This window comes from Sciurus carolinensis, chromosome 3 (genome assembly GCF_902686445.1).
Source record: "Sciurus carolinensis chromosome 3, mSciCar1.2, whole genome shotgun sequence".
NCBI lineage: Eukaryota > Metazoa > Chordata > Mammalia > Rodentia > Sciuridae > Sciurus > Sciurus carolinensis.
In genome coordinates, this window is record NC_062215.1 from 52,205,664 (window position 1) to 52,232,074 (window position 26,411).

The window sequence follows — 26,411 nt, forward strand, 5'->3', positions numbered from 1 at the left end:
GTCAAAATTAGTAAACTTTATTTAAACTTCAAAAAATAAAATAACAGACAAAAGGCAGCTTAAACTTTGTTCTTCCCGAGGATCAGATGTATAACTCAGCAGGAACTACCCTATAAAGTTAAAAAGACCCTTTAACCCCAATGAAGTTACAGGCCAGGAAGGACCTTCACTGTGGGGTCAGGCAATGGGGTAGGTGGGATAGGAAGAACCCCACAGCTAGGTCAGTGGGTTCTGAGACAGCACAAGTGAACAAGACAAAAAGCCCCATCAGAAACAGGATCTAGAACTTTTAGGGCGATCTCTGTCACAAGGAATTATGTACAAGGGAGCTGGGTTGGGGGTCACAGTCCAGGAGGGAGGTGAGAGGATTATAGGGCGCCACCAAGGTTGTCTCTGGCCCTAGCCAGCTGCTGCTGCGCCCTGCTTACCCTCAGTTCTCCTCATCACTGTCATCCGGGCTGATGGCTGGGCTGGTGAGGCTGTAGGTGGGGCTGGTGGGTGAGTAGCCAGGGGAAGTAGGAGAGTAGGTAGAGCCTTTAGGGAGGTGGGCGAGTAGGTGGGGCTGGTGGGTGAGTACTTAGGGGAGGTTGGTGAATAAGTGGGGCTAGTAGGTGAATACTTGGGGGAGGTTGGGGTATAGACCGAGACGTTGGTGAGTAAGTTGGAGATGTTGGTGAGTACTTTGGGGTAGTGGGGCGAATAGGTGGGCTGGTAGGAGAGTACTTGGGAGAAGTGGGTGAATATTTGGGGCTGGTAGGCGAGTACTTGGGAGAGGTTGGGGTATACTCCTGGTGAGCTGGGGCTGTAGGAAGGACTGGTTGGGGTATACTTGGGTGAGGTAGGGCTGTAGCTAGGAGAGCTGGGGCTGTAGCTGGGAGAGCTTGGGGTGTAGGTAGGAGATTGTGGTGTGTACCGTGGGCTTGAAGGGGAATAGCTTGGTGAGGTTGGTGAATAGCTGGGTGAAGTTGGGGAGTAGCTTGGAGAGGTTGGGCTGTAATTAGGGGCTAGTCGGTGTGTAGTTGGGACTAGTAGGCGAGTAGCTGGGTGATGTTGGCTATAGCTAGGCGATGTTGGGGTATAATTGGGACTGGTTGGAGAGTAGTTTGGGCTGGTGGGTGAGTAACTTGGGAAGTTGGTGAGTAGCTTGGAGATGTAGGTGAGTAGCTGGGAGATGTTGGTGAATAGCTAGGGGAAGTGGGGGAGTAGCTGGGTGAAGTCGGTGAGTAACTGGGAGATGTTGGTGAATAGCTGGGAGATGTTGGTGAGTAGCTAGGAGAAGTTGGGGAATAGCTGGGTGATGTTGGTGAGTAGCTTGGGGATGTTGGTGAGTAGCTAGGAGAGGTTGGAGAGTAGCTGGAGAGGTTGGTGAATAACTAGGCGATGTGGCGAGTAGCTGGGTGATGTTGGGGAATAGCTGGGTGATGTGGGGCTATAGTTAGGACTGGTTGGAGAATAGGATGGAGAGGTTGGGGAGTAGGAGGGTGAAGTGGGAGAATATGAGGGACTCTGGGGGGTATAGCCCCCAGGAGAACGAGGCTCGTAAGCAGGTGATGTTGGTGAGTAGCTGGGTGACATTGCACCACCTGTGGGAAAGAAGTGAACAATGTAAATATATAATTAAAAGACTTGTCCAGAAGAGAAGTTCGAGGAGGAAATGAGGTAACTTGGCAGTAACAACTCACCTGGTGAAGGGATGTATGGGCTTGAGGGGCCAGGAGAGCCCGGAGAGCCTGGTGTGGGAGACCAGGCAGGGGAGTAACCTGGGCTAAACCACTGGCATCTGAAGCAGCACTGGGAGAAAAGCCAGCTGCCCCTGGAGTCATGCCACTCCCTGGAAGGGAGAGGAACAGGTTGAAACCAGAGCAGGAGCCCATCCATCCACCTTTGCCCAGTTACCATGGACTCCACCATCTACAAAATTTACTGTCCACTATCCCAGCTCACCCACTTCTGGACCACCTGAGGGCCCTCTTCCTGGGCCAGGATACTCACCAACACTTGGGGACCAGGCGCCATAGGCTGGGGTTGCACCCTGGTTCCAGGGTGTCATGGCAGGAGAGATTCCTCCCATGGGACTGGGTGCTGAGCCGAAGAACATGCCAGTAGCTGCAAAGAGGCCCAGTGACTCATGAGGAATAGGACCCAGGGAATAACAACTGTCCCAGCCAAGTCCTGCCTCATCTCTTTGCAGGCCTAGTCAGGTTCTGCTCAATTGAGGCCCTTATACTCACGTCCAGCAGCCCCCAAGCCAGGGATGTTGGTAGGGATCTCCATTCCGTACTTGCACTTCTCTGCATCGAGCAGGAGGTCAAAACAGCCAGTGCCAGCTGGAGCTAGCTGGCCCAGCATAATATTCTCAGACACCCCCTTCATGGGGTCGCTCTCCCCATGGGCAGCTGCTTCCATAAGCACATCCACCTAAACACCAGAAGAGGACAGGCCCCATCAGACCCCCACCCCCAGCACCCAGGGTGCCCTCCGCCATAGTTGCAGTCCAACTGCCCCAGAGTGGAAGAACAGCACTGATATCCAACACACATTCACACTCCTCTTTTGCAGAGCTCCTTCCTCCCACCCTGCTTAGACAAATTCTGCCATTACCGTTCCTCAAAGGAACATTTCATGAGAGGTCCAGTATCCTGGCGGTTGACTCCATGTCGGGTAATGGCCATCAAGTGGCCACGACAGGTCATGGTATCACACAAGAGAGCCAATGCCGGTAATTGACATAGGAACCATCAAAGGAGATGACATGGTACAGTTCCCGCTCTAGGGCCTTCCGCACAGCCTCAATGCCCAGCACCTTCATGGAGATGAGGGGGAAGAATCAAGTCCAGGTTAGCTCTGTTCCTCTACCTGCCCTACCAACCACCCAGATCCACAGGGAGGGAGTCAGGGATCAATTAGTATATCCCATACTTCAAAAATGGATTCAGGCAGAAAAAACTTGAACAAGGAAATCCTGTGAACAAACAGCACAGAATGACAACCTGAAATCTCATTCTGAAACGAGCCCCAGGGAAGACCACTGGGTAGTAAGCTCACCGTGAAGATCTCCACAATGTCATTGGAAGTGGTGCGCACAGGATCCACATCCTTTTCACTTAGTACCCGCATTAAACTGACACCATCCGTCTCTAGGATCCACTCCTGCAGGGCCTTGAACTCCCCATCCTCCGTGATGATGATCTTCTTCTTGTTGTCCGTCTGTGGCAAGTGCATGTACACCTGGTGAAGCAGAGTGAGCTTGAGTTGAGCCAAACAGGACAGGGTAAGGGACAGATGGGAGGACAACAGTTGTGGAGAAGAAGGCTGACCTTGCTGATCTGCTCAATGCCCTGCAGGGTCATATCTGTCAGCATGTTAGACTCGATGCAGCGCAGGAAAACATCATCATCCATCTTGTCTACCACCTCTTCTTCCCTGGGATGCAAGTGAGATCAGCACTCCTAGAACCCTTGGGTCTCTTCCCCACTCTCACTCCAAATTATTGCCTCACAAGGCTTGGCCCCAATAAGACTACTTTTCATCATGATTTTACAAAAATATTAAAAGAAAACTAAGAAGAAGCAACCACACCCTATCACCATTAATAGTTTTTACTTTCACAGTCTGTCTAGCACCATGTATGTGCCCTTGAGGGCAGTGACCAGTAAGTCCCTGCTCTGCTTCTGATGCTTAAGTGCTTGCTAGGCTGCTACTAACTTGACAATGACCCTTTTCAGTGGGTGTACACTGCATTCCATCGAGATACATTAACATTTTCTTAACTATTAGATGAGAGATAAGAAGTTGATGAGTTTTTGGGTTTTTATTATTAAAGCAGTAGGCATCTGCATATACAGGACAATCTCTCAGAAACCATGCCCAGGAGTTAAGTCACTGGTCAAATAATTTTATGAATCGCATTATATCTGCTGCAATACCACCTTCCTGAGGACACAGCAATTCCTATCATCCAGCCTGTCCCTAACAATGCCCCTTACTCTCTTGGCTAAACTATGTACTATTTTAGGAGAGTGGGCTGCAGGGGGAGGAGAGTCAAATGACAGGGCTATGAGAATCACCCCTTTTCAGTACCATCTGTTTTATCTATTTGGCTGCTGTTTCGAATTTCAAAGATTTTGGCTCTGCTACAGTTTGGTACATCATTCCCTACTCCTAAATTAGGTGGGTGTAACTAATGTTGCTTATATCTTAATTTCTTTGGTCACTAACAAGATTTAATGGTTTTCTGTGACATGTCAATTTCTTCTTGGTTCCCAGTTACCTCTTGCATCTTGTTTTCATCACTGTTCATAATGCGAATACGGAGGACCAGTTTCTCTGCATTATCATCATTAAAGATGCAATTCAAATCATCACCAAAACCTGGCAGGGATAATAATAAGCCATGAGAAAGGTCGTATGGACAGGACTTGCTTCCTGATCACTGTTCATTTCCAGTTCTTCACTCACAGGGTTTTTTTGTGACTGGCCTCTCTTCATAGAACTTTTCTTCTCAAAGATTCCCTCTAGAAAGGAGGGGGATACTGGGAAGAGAAAGAGAATACAGAGGAGCCCTGGAAGGTGTAAGGACCAGGGAACAGTGACCCTGGAGGTGTCTTAGAGGGTGGAGATGATACACTGATAGCAAGAGGGTAGGTGGCTTTTTCAGGACCCAAGTACAGCAAACATGACAGAAGTGGGAACCCAGGTGGGACTCCTGAGCTGGACTGCTCTCCCAGCCTTACCAGCATTAATCTTTTCAGCAATCTGCTCCATAGTCAGCTTTCGGTCAGTCATGTGCTTTCGGTCCAGTTCTACCCGCAACAGCCAGGGGGAGATTCGGGCCACATCAAAATCAGGCATTTCATAGTAGACATTCACCCACTCCTGATCCTCTGCCACCACTGTACTCTGTGGATTGGGGTCGTAGTAAATGGCTGTATTGGCAGTCACCTTCCTCAAAGTTGTATGTTCTAGGCGGCACAGAATGTCCTGGAAAGACAAACGGATTCATGACACAGACACTGGGGTAACTCCAAACACCTCTTAAAACCATCCTATCAAGGGAATCCCAAACTCTAGATTCAAGTGGTTTTGATTTCACCTCCTTTTCTTCCTACTAAGCCCATTACTCCCTACCTTGGCCCTCTCAGCATCTCGAGCAGACTGGCCAAGCAGAAAGACAGTGAGTGAGGGGGTCTTTGGCTTCTTAGAAATGTTGATGAGCTCCTTAAGTCGGGGTACACCCAGTGTCACATTCTTGGCAGACACACCGGCATAGTGGAAGGTGTTCAATGTCATCTGGGTGGCAGGTTCTCCAAGGGACTGTGCAGCTAGAGCTCCCACCATTTCCCCAGGATGGGCCTAAGGAAAGACTAGAGTCAGACAAAGCAAACCACTCTCTTCTGGTGAATGACTGGAATGCAGTCAAGGCCAAGACTAGCCTTAATCGTAAAGGACATGGGGCAGATGAATTTGCAAAGGTAAAGAGTTTGGTTTTTTTTTTTTTTTTTTTTTTAAACCTAATTTGATCATTTTCTTCCTCAGGAGCATCAACTGATAGCACATCACTTAGCACCCAATGTGCTACACATCCAGAAAAGGCACTAGACCACCTAAATTCAAAATTTTTACATATATGCTAAAATTACAGGATATTCGTTTCATAATAACTATCTAAATAGGAAGTTCCCCATATACATTATTTTAACTAAGATATAATCAATTACCATAAAATTTCACTGGAATCATATAGCATGTAGCCTTTTCAAACTAGTTTTTCCCACTAAGTAATATGAATTTAAGACTTATCACTACCTTCTCATGGCTTGATAGCTAGATACTTTTCATTTTGTTTATTCATTCATCAATTGATGGATAATTAGTTTGTTTCACCGCTTGGCTATTAAAATGTACTACAACTATTTGGGCTTAAAAGTTTGAGTGGTGGGGTTGGGGATTTAGCTCAGTGGCAGAGAGCTTGCCTAGCACACAAGGCCCAGAGTTCAGTTCTCAGCCTTGAAAAAAAAAGAAAGAAAGAAAAGCTTGAGTGGAGGCATTCTTAGTTCCCTCCAGTAGTGAAATTGCTGAATTACCTAACTTTATGTTTAAGCTTCTGAGGAACTACCAGTCCACTTCCCAAAGAAACTGAACCTTTCCCACCAGCAGTGTATAAGGATTCCAAATTCTCCAAATCCTCTCCAACATTTTTTATTGTCTTTTAGTCACCCAAGTAGATGTGAAGTGGAACTTCAGTGGTTTTGATTTACATTTCCCTGATGGCGAATAATGTTGATATTTTTGCATTCATTCATTGGTCATTAACTAGTCAGGCACAGTGGCATTGTAATCCCAGTGATTTGGGAGGCTGAGGCAGAAGGATGGCAAATTCAAGGTCAACCTCAGCAACTTTGCCAGACCCCGTCTCCAAAAGGAACAAACAAAAAACCACCAAGTGGGGGAAAACCCCCCAAAAATGGTTGGGGATATAGATATAGCTCAGGGGTAAAGCACCCCTGGGTTCTATTCTCAGTACCTCAAAAAACAAACATGACCAGTATTATTCTTTGGGGAAAAATCTATTGAAATCCTTTGACTTTTCTTTCTTTGTATTGTTGAATTTTTTTTTTTTTTGGTACCAGGATTGAACTCAGGGGCACTTAACCACTGAGCCACATCCCCAGCCCTATTTTGTACTTAGAGACAGGGTCTCACTTTTGCTGAGGCTGGTTTTGAACTTGTGATTCTCCTGCCTCAGCCTCGCCAGCTGGTGGAATTACAGGCATGCACCACTAAGCCTCGCTATATTGTTGACTTTTAAGAGTCCTTAATATATCCTTTGTTTTTGTGGTACTGGGGATTGACCCCATGGGTACTTTACAAGTGAGTTATCTCCTCAGTGCTGCCTGCCTTTTTTGGGGGGGATACCAGAGATTGAGCCTAAGGGCACTCAGCCACTGAATCATATCCCCAACTCTTTTTATTTTTTAAATTTTGAGACAGGGCCTGGCTAAGTTGCTTAGGGCCTCCCTAAATTGCTAAGGTTGGCCTTGAACTTGCAATCCTTCTGCCTCAGTCTCCAGAGTCACTAGGATTACAGGTGTGTGCCACCATACCCAGTCCTTTACATATTCTTTGTGCATGACACCTATTAGATGGATAATTTCAGAGCATTTTCTCCCATTCTGTGATTTTTTTTTTACTTTCTTTATGGTGTCCTATGAAGCACAGAAATTTTAAATTTTGATCAATTTCAAATTTCCTACTTTTTTCTTTGGTTGTTCATGCTTTGGGGTCATAACTAAGAATCCATTATCTCGATCCCCAGCACCGCCACCCCCCCCCCCAAAAAAAAAGAATCCATTATCTAATCCATAGTCTTAAAAACATATCCCACTTACTTTTTATTCATTTTTAACTCTTTTTTTATCTTTGATACATTTTTGAGATACTTATGTTGTGTAAGACAGGGATCCAACTTTCTTTTGGGCTGAATTTTTTTTTTTAAGGGCTGTGGGTTGAATTCAGGGCCTTGCACATGCTAGGCAAGTGCTCTACCACTGAGTTATACTCTCAGCCTCCAACTTCTTTCATTTGTATGAGGATATTTAGTGGTCCCAGCATTATTTGTTCTAAAGACTATCCTTTCCCCATTTAATTGACTTGGCACTTCTATTAAATTAAAAAAAAAAAAAATCAAATCAAGTGATCATAAATGTGAGGATTTTAATTCTGAACCCTCAATTCTACTCTATTGATCTATAAACACTTCCTATGCCAGTAACATATCTTTTTTTTTTTTTTTTTGCGGTGCTGGGGATCGAACCCAGGGCCTTGTGCTTGCAAGGCAAGCACTCTACCGACTGAGCTATCTCCCCAGCCCCATATTCTTGATTACTATAGCTCTATTAAGTTTTGAAATCAGTGAGTGTGTGAATATGAGTTTTCCAACTTCATTTTTTTTTTTAAGACTGTTTGGCACCTCTGGTTCCCATATTTTTCCATATGAATTTCAGAATCAGCTCATAAATTCTGCTAAAAACTTAGCTGGGACTTTTGATATGGATTGTGTTGAATCTGTAGATCACTTTGGGGAGCAGTTCATTTAACAGTATTAAGCATTCCAATCCATGAACATGGGATGATATCTTTTCATTTCTTTTTTCAATGGCGTTTGACAGTATTTCCTAAGGTATTTTAAATTTCATTTATTTATTTATTTGTTTATTGCAGTGAGAGGGATTGAACCCAGGAACTCCTGTGTGCTAAGCAAGCACTCTACCTTACTAAGCTACATCTCTGGCCCTTTATATTTTTTGATACTGGAAAATAAAGGACAGGGCCCTTACCACTCAAGTACCCATTCCCAGTCCTTTTTTATTTTTTGAAAGAGAGTCTTGCTAAGTTGCTGAGGCTAGCCTCAAACTTGTGATCCTCCTGCCTCAGCCTCCCAAGCCTGAGGTACCCATGCTACCTTCGAATTTGTAATCCTTATGCTTCAGCCTCCCAAGTAGGTAGAATTACAGGCATGCAGCACCACACCCAGATACCTAATTTTTAAGACTGATAATTTATAAGATTCATTCACATCAATCAGACTGAGGCATGCCTACAATGATAATGCTTTCCCCTCCTTCCATTATCCTATAAACCCCTTAAAGATAGTGAAAGCATATTCAAGTATCTATAAATCTTTTGTACTCACTCCTCTCCAATTCCCTGTCTCTACTTAAATTAGAATTCTGCACATAGCAAGCACTTTGGGAAAATAAAAAATGCTATTTCATAAGCCCAGTCATGCCATTTACTTCCTATATGACCTTCATAAAATATAGTCACTGTCTAAGCCTCAGTTTTGTCTCTGCCATGTGGGACTAGCAATCTCTCCCCTACTAGGGTCATTTTAAGGTTGTTATGATACAAAGGGATAATGCACCAAACACAGGTCTTGTTTCAATGAATGAGAGTGATTGTGGACATAAGTAGATTGTTCTTGGAAACTAGAGAAATCAATAAGCAAAAAGAGAAAATAAGGCAAAGGAAGATGAAGAAGCTAATACTCACAATGGCCTGGTTGAACTTGGACTCAATCTCCCCAAGCAGCCAGTCAAAGGCCTCTCCACTGAGCCGAAACTCTTCAGCCATTCGGCGGGAGCATAGTGTGGAACGCAGGTGGATGTTGAAGAGCAGTGTGGCGTTCTCCTGAGCTTGCCGGCTTAGTGGGTCATCCCCATTCACGATCACCAGCTTCTTGCTCAATTCCTTGACTCCTAGAGCCAAAGGAAGGGTGAAGAGAGCTTCAGATCAGGCCAAACTCCTATCCCTCAGCCTGGCCTGGAAACCCCTAAGCAGGTACTCACCCTCTACCACTTTGATGGGGTGCAGGTCAGAGGGAAGGCGAGGGTTGATATGGAAGATTTTCTGAGCATTCCAGATCATGCGCAAAAGGTTACAGGGAAGGACAACCTAAGGGAGGATTTCAAGTCAAGGACAGCCATCCAGTAGCAGCATCCCTAGCCTAGCCCTTCCTAACCATACATACCTTGCTGTCACCAGTCGGGAAGATGACCCTAAGCACCTCCCGATCCTCACGCATCCTTTCAAATTCCCGTTCCAGCTCATTCTGTATATGTGCATTGCTCAGCACATCCTTTACCAGATCCTCCTGCAGAGTTCGCCGCAGGGCCCTCTCATTGGTATAATCAAAGCGGAACCTGAGGTGGCAAGAGGGTGGATTCAGGGGACAGGAGGGCCCTGGGTTATTAGCTCTACAAAGAGCAGTGTAAGGCTCCCAAAAGTGTACAGCTCACCAGGAACAGGGATTTGGAAGCAAGATTCCTGGGCAGTGACACAGATTAAGGCTCAAGGGTGCCATGATTTAAACATCTACCTGTCCCTGGGCCCTTTTGTAATATCACCAGGCAAAAAGTAGGGACAAATCTCAAATCTGCCTCCATTCATCCTCTTCCCCATCAAGTAGCTATTTCAGGTGGGTGGAGAAAAGGTACTGAAAGATAAGACCCACTGCAAGACATTCTTCAGGCCATTTCTCTGAGGAAGTAGAAATCTCAGGACCTGAGACTCAGGGGCATGAACCACCCACTTGCCCGTCTCCTTACTTCTTCTCAAAAGCCTTGTTAGAAGGTTTCAGTGTAGCCAGATTCTGGAACTCAACACTCTCCCCTGCCAAGCCATCCTCGCCATAGCGCAGCTGCACCACCTGGTTGATGGAGTTCCGTACGGTTGCATCGTACTTTACCATCACAGACTCCATGGACTTGATTAGCCGTCGCTGGATATACCCTGGGCAAAGGTAATCAACTGAAGGATTCAAACCAAGAAGATGACAAAGCCCAAAGACCCAGTCTGGGGCCTCAACCCACAAGATTATCAGAACTGGCTATACCCCTCATTCCCAAGGTCTTTCTTTTTTGTAGTGTTAGGAAATGAACCCAGGGCCTCATCTGTGCTAGGCAAGTACTTACAACCAAGCTACAACCCAAATTCTCCCAAAGTCTTTTGACAAAAGCCATGTCTACCATCAGATGAACTGAACACCCAGTAGAGTCCCCTAAGAACCATCCTTAACGTGCTAGGACAGAAGCAGAGTCTAAGGCGCTACCCCAGCAGTTTGGATTTTTTTTTTTTTAAAACTACGTTGGGGTTGGAACCCAGGGTCTCACACATGATAAATAAGCATTCTACCAAACCAAGCTCTCAGCCCTTTATAACTCTTGAGTTTCAGTCTTTGTTCTTTCTGTGAAGGCCAAAATTCCACCATTTCAAATAGAGAAGCTTTTTCCTGAGAATCCCAATTCCCACACACTAGGGTCTCTTAGCAGGCAATACTTGCTGGAAATTCCCTGAAGACCTCACCAGTCTCAGCAGTCTTGACAGCTGTGTCGATGAGCCCCTCTCGACCCCCCATGGCATGGAAGAAGAACTCAGTTGGTGTGAGGCCAGCTAGGTAAGAGTTCTCCACAAAGCCACGGCTCTCAGGTCCATAATCATCCTTGATGAAGTGAGGCAAAGTTCGGTGCTTAAATCCAAATGGGATCCGCTTGCCTTCCACGTTCTGCTGCCCAACAACAGCAATAACCTAGGGAACAAAAAAAGTGAACTGTATCTGACTCCCTTTTCCTTAAGAATAAGAGTTCCCAAGCCAGGCACAGTGGCACATGTCTGTAATTCCAGTTACTTGGGACGCTGAGGCATGAGGATGGTAAGCTCAAGGTTAGCCTGGGCAACTTAGTGAGATCCTGTCTAAAACCACAAAGTAAAAAAGGCTGAGGATATACTAAGTTAAATCCCCAGTACTGCATCATATTGATTTTCCAGTATTTTCCCCAACTACCTCTACCTTAAAACATATACACACCTTCTTTCCTCCTCCATACTTTGGTGTAATGCCCTAATTGGAAATACAAGACTCCTCACCTGGGAGATGTTGATCTTGGAACCTTTAGCTCCTGACACCACCATAGACTTGAAGTTGTTGTACTCAGACAGGGATTTCTGGGCAGAGGAGCCAGTTTTGTCTCGGGCATCATTGAGAATGCGATTCACTTGGTTTTCAAACGTCTGACGCAACGTGTTCCCTGGGGTGGGCTCAAGCTCATTATTATGAGCCTTCTCGATGACCTGGAAACAGAATTCTCAGGAGACATCAAGCAATACTCTATCCCCCTACCCCACACTGTTCTTGCTGATGTCCAATTCAAAGTCCCTGAGATCCACTTATTCCCTCTGTTCAGCTTTCCCTCTCACCTCTATTACATCCTGTTTGGCCTTCTTAATAGTGTTCTGAATGTCCTGGTAAGTCTTAGAATCAGCAATAGAGTCCCCAATGCCAATGGTATGACCTAGAGATAAAGAGAAGTATCAGTGACATTGCCTTTGCACTCCTATGCAACAAGCCTTACAAGGAGAAAAAGAGGAAGAATGTAAGGAGGAAAGAGAAAGAATAGTTTGAAGTGAGGGAGTAGAGCCTGCTATACTTACCTTCAATGAGAAGCCAGTTGTTAATAACTATACTTACCTTCAATGAGAAGCCAGTTGTTAATAACTGTCTGAATGTTGGAATAGAAGAGGCGGGTGATGTCATGACCCATCTCTAGGTAGGAGATGTGGACCAAGGAGCCAGCTGAGGTGCCCAGAGACTTCTTACACAGAATGCCCATGATCAGTTCCCCATTCTCCACTACCACCTAAGAATAAGCACCCACTGAAGGCCTCTGTTCTGGTTTCCACTTCCAAATTGTGTCCCCACATGTCTAAAAACAAGGCCCTACCTTGGTGTCCCCAGGAGAGATATGCTTATAAGGGCCACTGTCCTCATCATCGGGATGGGTGCTATGGGTACGGATACAATTGATATGGCCAGGTATGATGAGAGAGAAGATCTGTTTGCCTGTCCATAAGGGCCGGGGCTTGAGGATGGCTGGCTGTGGGACCTTTCCATCCCACGTGGATAGGAACATCAGGAGGTTCATTACTTCACCCTGTGAAACAAATATCAAGAAAGACAGTCAGAATGCAGGACTCACACCTCAGGAATGTCAGGGAAGGTTCCCTACCCAAAGAGGAAAGTCTAAGTCATATTTTTGAGTCAAAAAGAGGCAAAGAAAACTGCCTTCCAAAATTCTTGGGGAGGGGGATACTGTGGATTGAATTCGGGCACTCAAGCACTGAGCCACATCCCCAGTCCTATTTTGTATTTTTATTTTAGAGATGGTCTCACAGAGTTGCTTAGTGCCTCACTTTTGCTGAGGCTGGTTTTGAACCTGTGATCCTCCTGCCTCAGCCTCCCAAGCCGCTGGGATTACAGGCATGGGCATGGATGGGCATGGGCCACAGCACAGGGCCCAAATTTTTAATTAAAAAAAAAAAAAAAAAGATTTTAATAGTAGGACTTATTTTTGTTTGTTTTAACAATACATACAATTTCTTACAATAATTAGGATATAAGTAAAAGTAAAAACAAAGAAATAAAATTTAGCCACGGCCTACTTATTTTTCCTTCACCTTTATTTTGTAGAAAACATTTATAGAATTACATGAAACTTTTAAGGAATTAAACAAGGAACTAAAGTTATATCATTTTGGGCCTCTAATTTTTCCTAACCCCCTTCTTTCCTTCTACCTCACCAGAAAAGGTAGTTTCACATATATCAGTGCAGAACAAGCCAGAAAAAAACCACTGCAGTTTGTTCTTCTTGGCCACCCCCTCACCTCCCCCAGTTCCCCCTTTGCCTGCCCAAGCCTGGTTTCCATTTGGACCACACACCCGCTCCAGGAAGACATCTCTCTTAGTGAATTTGCGCACGGCAGTGAGCGTATCCTGCACGATGCCCATCACAGGTCGATTGCTCTGAGGGGTAACAATCATGCGAGGCACCATGGCCAGCTCCTGGATCTCTGCCCTGGTCTCCAGAGACTGTGGCAGATGCAAGTTCATCTCATCTCCATCGAAGTCTGCATTGTATGGAGTCGTCACACTTAAGTGAAAGAGAAGGAAATCAGTCAGGAAAACAACTTCAGAAAACCCTCAAGAAGCAGCCCAGCCCATAACCTCCATCCTAGCCTGCTTCCATTCAGTTAAGGAACCGACCTAAGATTCAAGCGAAAAGTAGACCAAGGGAGGATGCGAACCCGATGACCCATCATGGACATTTTGTGCAAAGTTGGCTGCCGATTGAAGATGACGATGTCCCCATCACACATGTGCCGTTCCACCTAAGGAAGTAAGGTACAGAAAGGGTTCAGTGAAGGAGGTATGCTAAGCACCAAAGAAATGATGAGGACCTGGAATCCCTTGTAAACTAAGAGAGATGATATGATGCTGTGGTGTTAGTCACTTGAAACACATATCAAATACCCACTGTGGGCCAGCTCCTAGGCCAGACACCAGGTTATTAGGAATAACAAAATGTAGTGTCCAATCTCAAAGAACTCAGTCTGGGGAGAAAACCAAGGGAAAATGAACATGAAGCCCTCTGATTATTCCCCTATGGATTTCTTTTTTTCTGAATATGCTGCCCCTGGGTAACACAATTCCCACCCTGTATGTCAATGGTTGGCAGCTACAAGAACGCCTGCAACACCAATAGCCTTTTAAAAAGGTGTCAACAATTCTGGATCCTAATGAACACAACTGTCTTATATGGCCTATTCTAGCCAGGTACTATTCCAGAAAGCCTCCTGTTCATGTGGTTAAGCGAGGCCTAGATTACCACACACCTTATAGCCAGTCTGCAGATGAAGGTCACTGGGCTTAGGGTGGAAACGCAAGTCAATGCGATCACCATTGTCTCGGATGATGTATTTGGCTCCTGGGTACTGACTATTTCCCCTTCGTACTAGTTCCTGAAGTCTAGGAAGAAAAGAGATGCAATAAACAAAATGCTTCCTAAAAATCCCTAGCAACCACCCTCACCCTAAAGCCTCAAGTGGAAGCTAAACTTCTAAACCTCAATGTTTTCCCTCTTTGTTCTAAGCCTCCTCCCCCAGGTGAGGGCAGCACACCTCCATTTCTCAAATCCTCACCACTGGGGCCATATTCCCCTGGCCACTCCAGGTAGGGCTTCCAGACTGAGGCACACCTGTCAATGTTGAAGGGCGTGACAATCTCTGCAAAGGTCATGTTGGCAGCAATGGAGCGGGGCACGCCAACCTGGTCAATGGACAGGTTGGGATCAGGGGTGATGACGGTGCGGGCTGAGAAGTCCACTCGCTTGCCCATTAAGTTCCCTCGCACCCGGCCTTCCTTGCCCTTCAAGCGCTGCTTCAGGGACTTGAGGGGACGCCCAGACTTCTGCATTGCCTGTGAGGGTAAATGAAGAGGGAGCAACCCAGTAATCAGTTTGGACCATCCTCCAGATGTCTGAGGCCTCCTTCTAGCCCCCACCCTGATCCAATCCATAGTGGCCAGGGAATATGCAGACGCACACGGGGCAAGCCAGGCAGCTCATTGTCCACCATAGTGGCCACATGGAACTGAAGGAGTTTCACATCTTCTGCAATGACATGGGCTGCTGCACCATTTTGCTCATTCCTCCGCAGCTGATTGTTGATCTTCACAATGTCAGCCAGTTTGTGAGTCAAATCATCCTGAGGGGGAAGTTAGCATCATCAAAGTCCAACCACTACTGACTAGGCACTCAGCGTATTTGTGCCAGGCAAACAACAAAGCTCTGCTTCACTAAACAAGGCAGAAGCAGGTTTACTTGCTCTCATTTTACAGATACAGAAGACCTTGATGACCTTTAACCTCCTCAAAGGTCTCCTTAAAGATCACACAGCTAGCAAGCAGGAGATATTTTCCAACTCAGATGTGTCTATCTGGCCCTGTGCACATGCCACACCTGCAGGGCTCCTCCCTCTCAGACACCTGGTCATTTACCCAAGAGGCAGAGTTCTGGAGCCACAGACCTGGTTGCGGGCAGAGCCCTGCATCACTACAGCAGGCCGCACGGAGAGTGGGGGGACAGGCAGCACTGTGACGATCATCCACTCAGGTCTGGCATAGCGGGGCTCCATGCCCAGCACAAAACATTCCTCATCTGAAATGCGTTTGAAGATCTCATGCACTCGTTCTGGACTCAGCAGAATCTTCTTCTCCTGAGAGTCCTCATTAACATGTTTCCACTCAGCATACAACTCCAGGCCTGAGCGACGGATTCGGGGCTGATACCGCCCACAGCCACCATGGCCCTTAGAAGGAGAGAGAAGGTCCATTAGAACCTGGACATGGGCCACTTCCAACTCATCAGGTCAGCCCTTCCCACTCTTCCCTGTTCTTCTAGTTCCTCTAATTTTTCCACAGCTTCCTCCTGCCTTCCTTCTAGGTCTCTATGACCTCCTTAGCCACTCCTTCCCCATATTCTCTACCATCCCCAGTTACCTTTTCTTTGGTCAGATCCTCATCACCCTCAGGCTGCTCCACACCGAACTTGTTGTCCATTTCCTCCCCACCCTCGCAGATGTTTTTGCCCTTGCAAAGGTCGTAGACATGTGTGAGCCTCTTCTTGGGCTGCCCCTTGGATTTGGCCAAGATGTCCTTTATCTTTGGATTGTTCTGGGGCAGAACAGAGCAGGGTCAGTTGGGGTTGCCCCTGTCTCCCATCTGGCAGTCACCCTCCCAGGCCAGGGCCTGCCCCCAACTCACAGAGTCCACAAGCAGTTTGGAGCAAAAGAAGCAGACACAGCGCAAAACCTTCATCGTCTTCACCAGGAAGCCCACGTGAAACACAGGCTTGGCCAGTTCGATGTGGCCAAAGTGGCCAGGACACTCTGTCATGTTTCCTATGAACAAGCACGTGACTTTCCTCTAGCTTCCACTAACTTCAGAGACTAGGTCTTCGGGTGCCCACCAGTCCTGGCTTTTTTTTTTTTTTAAGGACCTGAGCCTCTCTTCTTCCCTTTGGAATCTCTCACCACTTACCTGCACATGTTTGACAGCGGCCAGTCCTTTCAATCACCCCCTGCCTTGGATCCATTAGTCCCCCAAGCTTAGGGCGGCCTCCCTCAGTTGTCTCTGGGTATTTGATACCACCTTCTGTCACGGACATCCGCTTCTGCAGGAAAGAAAGGCAGGTCAATAACAACTATATGGGATTCCTAGTTTCTAGCCTTCTTGGCTGGACAGCCCTATACCAAGATTTGAGAAAATCCCAAATCACTTACAAAAGAATTAATCACATTTAACCTGGGATGAGGAGATGGGGGAACACACTTATGGAAATGCCAAAGTTGAATATCGCGCTTGTTCCAACACTGCTGGGGAGTGGGAATATGCTCATACTAGAGTGTAGTGGACCTTGGGCTCCATACAAATCACCTATTTCTAGGAATTCAACCCATCATTCCTTGGGCTAAATTCTAAGTAACTGACATCCAAAGAATTTAATCACAAAAAAAAATAAAAGTTCCCTCAGGGGAGTAAAAAACAATGTATTATTTTCCCCCCTGAAATTAAGCCCACAAATCTGAGAACATATCTCTGAACCTGCAAGCCAACCCTGATAGCCCAGGAGTACAGTCTAAGACATGCCCCAACAACTCCTCAACTTCGGCTCCTGAGGAGGAACAAGGTGACCTAGAGATACAGTCTTGCCTCTTACCCTCATCTTTGGCACTCCCTCCTGCCTGAACTATTCCACGTCCAGATGAAGATTTTATTATATTGCAGAACCAGGTGCTAGTACTGGTTGGTGGAATAAAAATGAACAGCTGGAATACCCAGAAAGTTATTCAATGGGGCAATTCAGAGAAGGAAAAGTGGGGATATGGAGTCACAAGTAATTATGAGTTGGAGGAGATATTTCTGTCCTGGGTTAGAGGAGGGTGAGGCAATCTTTAGCATTCTTTCATACAATAAAAACTCAAGACTTTTAGTAGGGTTATGGTTGTAGCTCAGTGAGTGAACACTTGCCTCCCACATGTGAAAACACTGGGTTCAATTCTCAGCACCATTAAAAAAATAAATAAGGGTATTGTGTCATCTATAACTAAAAATATTTTTTTAAAATTCAAGACTTTTCAATTAGTTTAGGCTCTTGGTTCACACCCAAAGGGATGCAGTTCAAGGAAAGTATTAAAAGCTTCTATTTGTGTCAACTTTGAGCCAGGTACCAAACTTTTCCTCTAATCTCAACCACTGTTTCCCTAACCTTAACCACTGATTTCCCAGGAATGAATTCCTATCTCCTAGAAATTTGATATGCATTAAGTTATTTACCCAAGGCCTCAATCCCAAGGAGTTAGCAAAAGTCAACTCAACCACCCCTCTGGTGACAAATATAGGCTCCACCCCACTGTCCTATGCTTCAGGAGAAGTATTATTAAACTCTAAAATATAACTTTTTTTTTCTTCTTTTTGTGATACTGGGGATTGAATCCAGGGTCTCGAGTACTAAACTATAGCCCAGCCTTTTATTTTACTTTAAGACAGAATTTCGCTTCATTAGTCGCACAGGATAGCTCAAACTTGTGATCTTCCGCCTCAGGCTCCTGAACTGCTGAGATTACAAGTGTGCACCACCATGACGAGCTACAAAACATTCTCTAAATGCCAAGCCCAGTGTTGGTTGATTAGTTTTTTTATCTTCAAAACTAACTTATAAAATAAACTCACTACCTTCATTATAAAGACGGTAAAACTTGAGGCTCCAAAATGACACAAATACAAAGTTATAGTACCAGGATTTGAACCTAGATCTGTGAGTTTCAACTGTGCTCTATAAAACTGCAGTGATTATGAGCACTTATGCGTAGCCATCTTCCTAATGATTACATTTCCTTCCACTAATGCCACTGTTGCTAAGCCAGTGACTCCACTCTGCCAAATACCAAAGAACTCATCTCAATTCTCAGCTCACTGGTCTATGACACAGGTTGTTTACTTGAAGTTTTCTTTCTGTTCCAACACCACCACTCCTTCTCTGGCTGCTGCTTCGTCTCCTTCTGAGGCTCCTTGGCCATGGTCTGCTCTGCTACTCCCTAGGGTTATAGCTAGCTCATGCTTCTCACTGCACCTTGGATGCCATCCTGTGATTTTCACTACTGTATATTCTGATAACTCACAATCTTTTTTTTTTTTTTTGGGGGGGGGAATATATTTTTATTTCTTCTAATTAGTTACACATGACAGTAGAATGCATTTTGAACCATCATATATAAATGGATTATAACTTCTCATTTGTCTGGTTGTACAGGATGTAGAGTTACACAGGTCATGTAATCACGTATGCACCTAGGGTAAATAATGTCTGACTATTTTACTATCATTCCTACCCTTATGCCTCCTCCACTCCCTTCACTCCCCTCTGTCTAATTCAAAATACCTCTATCCCACACCCCTCTTATGTGAATTAGCACCCACATATCAGAGAAAACACCTGGCCTTTGGTTCTTTGAGATCAGCTTATTTTGCTTAGCATAATATTCTCCAGTTCCATCCATTTACCCCGCGAATGCCATAATTCCATTCTTCTTTAAGGCCGAGTGAAACTCCATTGTGTATATATACCACATTCTTTATCCATTCATCTATTGAAGGGTACCTAGGTCAGTTCCATAGTTTAGCTATTATAAACTGAGCTGCTATAAACATTTATTGATAACTCAAAATATTTACCTCCAGGTCCTATCTTTCCTATAGGTTTTGGAATCACATATTTAACTGTTTACTAAAACTCCTCAGTCATCCATTGATAAGTTAAATTCAACTTAAAAGCAAACTCTTTTTCCCGACAAAACCTCTCCTTTCCTTTCACTTCCCATCTCAGGTGTGACTCCCAAGTTAGAAATCTGTACTTAGCTTTCCTTATCCTTAGACAAAATGGTTGAAAGAGCATAGGCTTTATAGTCTCAAAACAGCTGGCCTGGAATTCTGGTTCTGTTGCTTACAAACTATAATCATTAAGGATTTAATTAGCCTGCTTAAGCCCAGGATATAACAAGTACCCAATAAATGGCTGCCATTACTATCTAATCATTCACCAAGTACTGATTATTTTGAATTCCTAAATATTTCTTGAATCTTGCCCTTCCCTCTTCTTTATCCCTATAACCACAGTACAGCCCAGGCCTTTCCTTTGTAGAACATTCTCATGGGTCACCAGTCTGTCTCTCTCCAATCTGTCCACACCACAACCGGATGCTCCTTTAAAAGAGGATTTTATGTTGTCCCTACCTTCATTCCCTGCTGACTCCTCAGTAACAATTCCTGAGGTTCTCTCATCACCCAGAACAACTGGGTTACAAATTCCTCTGGTGTTTCGCACATGCTGTGCCTTTCCTGCTTTCAGAAAGCCCTTTATATTAGAGACCCTGCTCTAAGACTTATCTCAGGCATTGCTTCCCTCAGGCTTTCACTGATTCCCCAAGGTAAGACAGCTTTGTGTTTCTAAAGCCCCTGTATCTCTGCACTTCTGATAATGCAATGAAGTTATCTATTGAGGTCTGTCTTCCCTAAAGACTGTGGAACACCTGTCAGGTAGGGTTCCAAACAAACATGCGATAAATGAACTATAATACATAGGACCTTCCACAGGAGGGAGGTGGCCTCAAAGACTTATAAAAGAGAGTGGTTTCCCCTTGAGTCAAAACAGTAATCCCCCTCATAAATAAATCAGATTAGTCACAGCTGGGTAGAGACCAAACAGTCTCCTAAGATACAAGACTGAAGAGAGTTCCCAAAACACTCATGAAATTATCTGGTGACACCTCAGGAGACAGGCTTGGTGTGTGACTAAATTCACAAAGCTGGAACCTTACCAGCTACCTCGTGTCCCGTGGGTAACATGAAGAAGGGGATTTGCTCACCTTGAAAGAACACACACAGAGAAGCAGGCATGAAGTCTGGCCACCCAGACAGACACTACAGAGGGACCTAAGGGAAATCACTCAAACTTTTCTACTGCCCTCTGCTCAAAGTCCATGCTTACTAAGTCAACCACCCTTCTAATGACTAATTCTACTTCCAGGCATTCTGAGACAGGACCAGGGGCTATCCTAGACAGGAGGCATGAAAGTCTTGGTTAATCGGAAGAACTATCCCTCCAACATAGGTTAACAAATTGTCATTTGGGATTATACACTAACTACTTTAGCCTTCAACAGAGCACTAGTTCTCACCGTCTACAGGATAGAGGTTAGATTTCTGAAGAGGTAGCTACTTGTAGCCTAGGTTGTCCTCCTATTTATTCTGAGGTCCCAAACAAAAGGCTTGCACAAAAACTCAAAAACTCAGTAAATACTTTTTTGTCCCCTGCCTTTAGCAAACTACATCAAGTCCTCACAACTTGGATTCTGCTTCTACAGCTTTATTTGGTACCACATTCTCCACCCCCTCTCCCATATTTATGTTCCAACTATAGATTTCTCAAAATTCTTTGGCTTCACATGTTCTCTTTTCTAGTAAACCTCCATTTATTCATATGACTTAGCTCAGACATCCCCTCCTTGTGAAGTCTTCATTCACTCTGAGCTAACCTTATCTACACTCACCAAGGTTCTAAGCACAATTTTAACTACTTCCTTACACATGTTACTCCCACTGGACTGCAATCCCTAAGGGCAAAGATGTTTTATTTATCTGTATATTCTCACTGCCAAGCTGAACAGTCACCAGCACATGGCGGGTTCGAAAACTATTTGTTGCATGTATAGGAAATCCCTCATTAAATTATAAATAATTTTGAAAACAAGGATAGTCTTCGAACTCATCAACTGTAGTCCACACTTAACCTAAAAGAGTATATTAGGGACTGAGGGTGTAGTTCATTGGTAGAGTTTGTGCTTAACATGTGCAAGGCCCAGCGTTCAAACCCCCGCAACCAAAAAAAGTCCTAGCACCAACCCTTCTTGCTTCCTTCCCCCACACAGCAACATTCAAACCCTTCTTATAACAGCAAAGACAACAGCTCTATAATAAAGCCAATTCAGTCTTCTGTACCTCAACCCCCAAGCCCCCACATGACTTTTAGAGACCACACTAGTATTAAATACCACCTGCTCTACAAGAGGCCTCTTATTCACCCATCCTCCTACCTCGAAGTGGAACCATTATTCCCTCAAAAATAGGCACACTACCTAAAGTGCAAGCCTTGCAAAATAAAGTCATCCATAATCCTATACCCCAGAGATGATTCCTGCAATTTTGTAAGCAGTGTTCCATCTTAAAAAAAAAAAAAAAAAAAAAGCAAATATGTTCCTATTTTAACATAAATAAGAGTCTCATTCTGCATACTGTTCAGTAAGTTTTCATTTAACTGGAGATTTCCTAACATTATCAGTTCAGTGTTTTTAGTGTCCCAGTGACTTTCACAGCATTCCCTAAGCAAAAAAAAAAAAAAAAAAGTCACTAATTAAGTACCTAAGTCCAAACTTTGTATTTATGTCCTAGCAATTTACTAGCCATTTGAAAAAATAATATAAATTGAAAGTGCTGGGCTGGAGTTGTGGTTCAGTGGTAGCACCCTTGCCTAGCATGTGAGGCACTGGCTTCAATCTTCAGCATCACATAAAAATATTGTGTCCATCTACGACTAAAAAAAATTATTTTTAAAGTTAATATACTAAAACAAGAATATTTTTCTTTCTTTCCCAAAGAACCACAATATTACAACAGCCATCTATTAGGCACTGCACAACCTAATTTCCCAACCCTTGGAATCAGATTGTACAGAATCATTTTCATTTCTTGCTCCAACTGATTTTTGCCCATCCTTAGCACCCATTAAAAATCCAGTTTCACAAAGATATGTCATCATCCAAAGGGAATGAGCGCCATCTAACGTTAAAACTGAACTACCTGGAACCAGGGCACCTGTGCTTCCCTAGAGAATTAAAAATACCTCACTGTGCCCCTGTGAGTTTGCTGCTCTGCCTCAGTAGTACCAGCACAACTGGGAACAGGAAATTTAACCTAGTAGGACAGTGCTTTTCTAAGATTATACTCTGAGTTACCCAATAGAATTCCTATTAGTAAATATTTAGGGGATTTATAACATCATTTTCAAAGTTAAAATTTTTTCTATGTGTCTCTGCACAATCATTCACTTATTTATCCAACTACTTTTTTTTTTTTTTTTTTTTTTGGTGTGGTGCTGGGGATTGAACCTAGGGCCTTGTACTTGTGAGGCGAGCACTCTACCAACTGAGCTATATCCCCAGCCCTCCAACTACTTTTTATTACATGCCAGGTACTACCTGAAATGCTGAGGGAACAGAGGTGAATAACAAGGTTCTATCAAGGGAGCAAGAACTAATCAAGAGTGATAGGCTATGAAATAAATAGAGGCCAGGAGTTAAAGAATGCAGTAGGATGCTATTTAAATAGGATGATCAGGGTAAAGCTCTAACATTTGACAAAGAGAATCTACTGACATAAAGGAATTAACATCTGGCAATGTTGTTCCAAGCAGCAGCGACACTACAATGAACAACAAAATCCCTGAGGCAGGAATAAGCTTTCAGTTGTCAAGGGACAAACAGGTCAGAGTAATCAAAGAAAAGCAAAGAGGAAGACTGGTAATGAGATGGAGAGGCAACGCAGAGGCCAGATAATACAGGACATCCAACAGGTCATAGTAAGGAATCTGAATCCTCAGTAGAGGATTCCATGTAGCAATGAAAGAGATATCTCTCCAGTCTGTTCTAGTTGTTCTGCAAAATGCATAAAGAACTGCGGTCTAGGGCTGCTGCAGGAGTCCTAGGGGAAATGGTGGAGTGGAACATAGGGGAGATGGTCATAAATGGCCAGATACGAGGCATATTTTGAAACGCAAAACAAACTGGTAGATGGAGTCAGTAAATTACAAAAAAGAGAAGAATCAAAGTTGGTTATTAGGTTTTTGGCCTGAACAACTGGATAAATGGAGAAGCAATTTACTGAACCAGGCAAAACAGTGAGGGACATGTTTGAGGGGAGAAATAAAGTTTTTTATTTAAGGATAGTTCAGAAGTGGCAATGCTGAGTCAAGGGACATCACATTAAAAGACTGATAAAATTGCCAAACTGTCCTCAAAAAAATTTATATCAATTTACTTTTCTACTAACAACATATAAGCATGCCTATTTCCCAGTATTTTTTTTTATCTTTTTTTATTTTTTGGTGGGGTTCTTTTGTAACTGGGGAGTGAACCCAGAGCTTTGCAAATGCAAGGCAAATGCTTTGCATTGAGTTACATCTCAACTCTATTTCTCAGTATTTTTGCCAGCAGAAAAAAAAAATCAGGTAAGGAAAAAAGTTTTAATTTGTATGTTTTTATTAGTAAGCTGAAGGTGTTTTTATGGGCCATCTGTACTCTTGTGAACTGCCTATTCATAACCTTTATCCATTTTTCTAGTAGACATGTACTTCTCTTACATGTAGGTGTTCCTTGTATGTATATTAATAAATCTAGCTTTATCCATCACATTGCAAATATTGCTTTCCAATCTAATTTTTAGCTTTGTCCATGGTGCCTCTGATAAACAGAAGTGGCTCTTATTTTTATGTAATGAAATCTTCCTTGTATGTAAAATGCTTAGCTCATTTTAGGCTCACCACAAAATTTTCCTTTGTTTAATGCATTACTATTAAAGGTCTGCCTCTGTATCAGACCCCCAAAGGCCACCTGTATTTTTTTCTGGAGTGTTATGTTAAATATTAATTACATCTGGAATTCATTCTGTGGTGTAAGATCAGAATGTTCTGAGTCCCACAAAACTGAGCCCTCTTCTCTAACAACTATTTCCATCCACAGTCATTTAACTCCATTCTCTCTAGTCAACTGGCTCTCTTTTGTTAGCTCCATAAGGGAAGAAGTCCAAATCACTAAAAGCTCTCTACTAAGTATCCTTCTCTCCGATCACTCCTGCTTCCATCCTTATCCCTTCCCATTGGTTCTTCAGGGCAACTTTGCAGCGTGTGTGTGTGTGTATTATGTAAATTGAGTCACTGTATCCTTATAACTGTCCTATGGTTTCCAACCCAGCCATGGTGGGCTTTCAGGTTCCACGGCACACCAGGGTATCCTCCCTCTGGCCCTCTGCACGGTTTCCTCTGCCTAAAAAGCTCTTTCTCCAGAATCTACGGCTTAAGGTGACTGACTGCTTATCATGTGGGTAATTTCAGCTCCTCAAACAGGCCTTCCCAAACCGACACCATCCCATCTAACTTAGAACCAATTCAGTGTCTTTCCATATTATTATTCCCGTTTGCTGTTATTGTTTGTTGTCTACCTCCTCTGCCCCTTCCGAAAGAATATCCTCCAGAAGCAAGGTCCCTGTCTTGTCTTGCAGCTGTGTATCCTGGCGTCCTGTTTTGTCTGCCACATAGCAGGTGCTCAATTAATATTTGTAGACGGGGAGGAAAAAATATCTAGGGGTTGGTTTCCCATTCCAACTAATTTTTTAAACTCTAGATGCGTCTCATATCGTTGAAATATCGGTAATTCTTAAATGTGGAACGGATCACCCACACGCTATGCTTGCTTAAATCCTTGCGAAATTTATCTAGGAGCCCCGGGGCTGGACCCTGAAAGGCTTCGGAGCCGATAACCCTCTACCCTGCGGGTCACCCATGGGCAGTGAGGAGCGTCAAGTTTCTCCGGCCCGCCGGCGGAGGAGGGAATTAGAGGGGCAGGCCCCAGCAGCTTACCATCTCATTCCGGACTCAGGACCCGAACTGCACCCTCTTGATGGTGCGCAGCGGGCATGCGCTGTCCCCGGAGGGGGGGCCACCCCCGTGCATGGTAGAGGAAGGCGCGCTGCGCAGGCGCAAACCTCGCTACAAAAAGCCTGCGCCGCCTCCGCCTAGGTGCTCAGACCCTGTCGGGGCGGCCACAGGGAAGGACCTCCCCGAGTTAGGAGTAAAAAGTCGGAGGAGGGAAAGTGGGGGAGGGAAGGAGGCAGGGAAATGAAAAGGAGCGAAAGGAAACCTTCTCCCCCTCTCCGGTAGATTTTTTTCGGCTTCCAAAAAGAAAAAAAAGGGGGGTAAAGGAAAAGGTTTTGGGGGGAGGAAGAAGAAAAAGGGTAACGAATAAATAAGTAACCGGGTTCCTGAACGGCAGAGGTTACGGCAGTTTGTCTCTCCCCCTTCCGGGAGCCGCCTTCTTCTCCAACCGTCCCCGGTCGCGCTCTCGGCGCTTCTGAGGAGCGAACTGGACGAATGACGCCCTTATAGATTCGCCCCCTGCATCTCCGCCCCTTCCTTTCCCGCCCTCCTTGCGCTACGGGGTCGCCTGCGCCGGCCCGCACGGAACGCACGCTGGAGTCGTTAGTCCTCCCTCTCAGAATCTCTGGTTGGGAGACCTTTTGACATGACAGGGGGAGGTGAATTTTCCTAATCCCTCCGCCTCCCCTCTCTGCTCCCTCTTGCACTGAGGTTGAAGGTTTGAAGGATCGAGGACAAAATTAGGCCTTTTTAATTCTACTTTTGGGTATGGTTTCATCTTCAGCTGAAGTGTCTCATTAATATCCCCCCCCATAAGGAAAATGGTCTGTTCTGCGAATCGGTAATGGAGGCGGGGCCGGTCGGATCCTCCTGAGTAGGTTCCCGGAGGGAGTGCTGGGTCCGTCCTTAATCATGAATATGCAATTTCATCTTGAATATGCATGAACAGATCAAGATGGCGAGTCCAGTCGTTTGTCCGGAAGTAGGCGATTTTTGTCGAACGGCTTCCAGGGATGAGTGGGCAACTCCTGGTCTCTAATCCAGTACTGAACTCAGCTTTGGTCCTGGATCCCCAGGCTGAGCCGCTCGAAGAGGCCTCAGCTCGGAGGCCTGCTCCGGAAGGAGGCTGGCCGCTGTCCGGGAGAGATCACGGGACCGCAACAATCCGGGAAAAGCAGATTAGCCATGGGGCGGAACACTACAGTCCTAGGGGATTTGAGGGCGGGGGGGGGGGGTTCGAGGAACCCGAACATTAGGAAA

General features: G+C 44.9%; 1 protein-coding gene across 1 annotated transcript; it reads right to left on the minus strand.

The window, feature by feature from the left end:
* Polr2a (RNA polymerase II subunit A) lies at positions 1-25,615 on the minus strand. Its single transcript, XM_047545417.1, is given in 40 exon segments — positions 1-543; positions 546-644; positions 647-788; positions 790-1,002; positions 1,004-1,056; positions 1,059-1,130; positions 1,133-1,354; positions 1,357-1,383; positions 1,386-1,583; positions 1,683-1,772; positions 1,775-1,831; positions 1,993-2,106; positions 2,232-2,418; position 2,545; positions 2,602-2,713; positions 2,716-2,803; positions 3,046-3,228; positions 3,318-3,422; positions 4,271-4,371; positions 4,734-4,980; positions 5,128-5,352; positions 9,052-9,257; positions 9,348-9,453; positions 9,530-9,701; positions 10,107-10,290; positions 10,864-11,086; positions 11,425-11,628; positions 11,755-11,849; positions 12,026-12,194; positions 12,279-12,488; positions 13,274-13,484; positions 13,598-13,722; positions 14,227-14,359; positions 14,589-14,809; positions 14,935-15,096; positions 15,418-15,699; positions 15,890-16,063; positions 16,154-16,290; positions 16,430-16,562; positions 25,137-25,615. Coding segments are annotated over 40 exon segments (5,889 nt in total). The 5' UTR covers positions 25,230-25,615; the 3' UTR covers positions 1-430.
* Between the last annotated feature and the right edge of the window lie 796 nt (positions 25,616-26,411).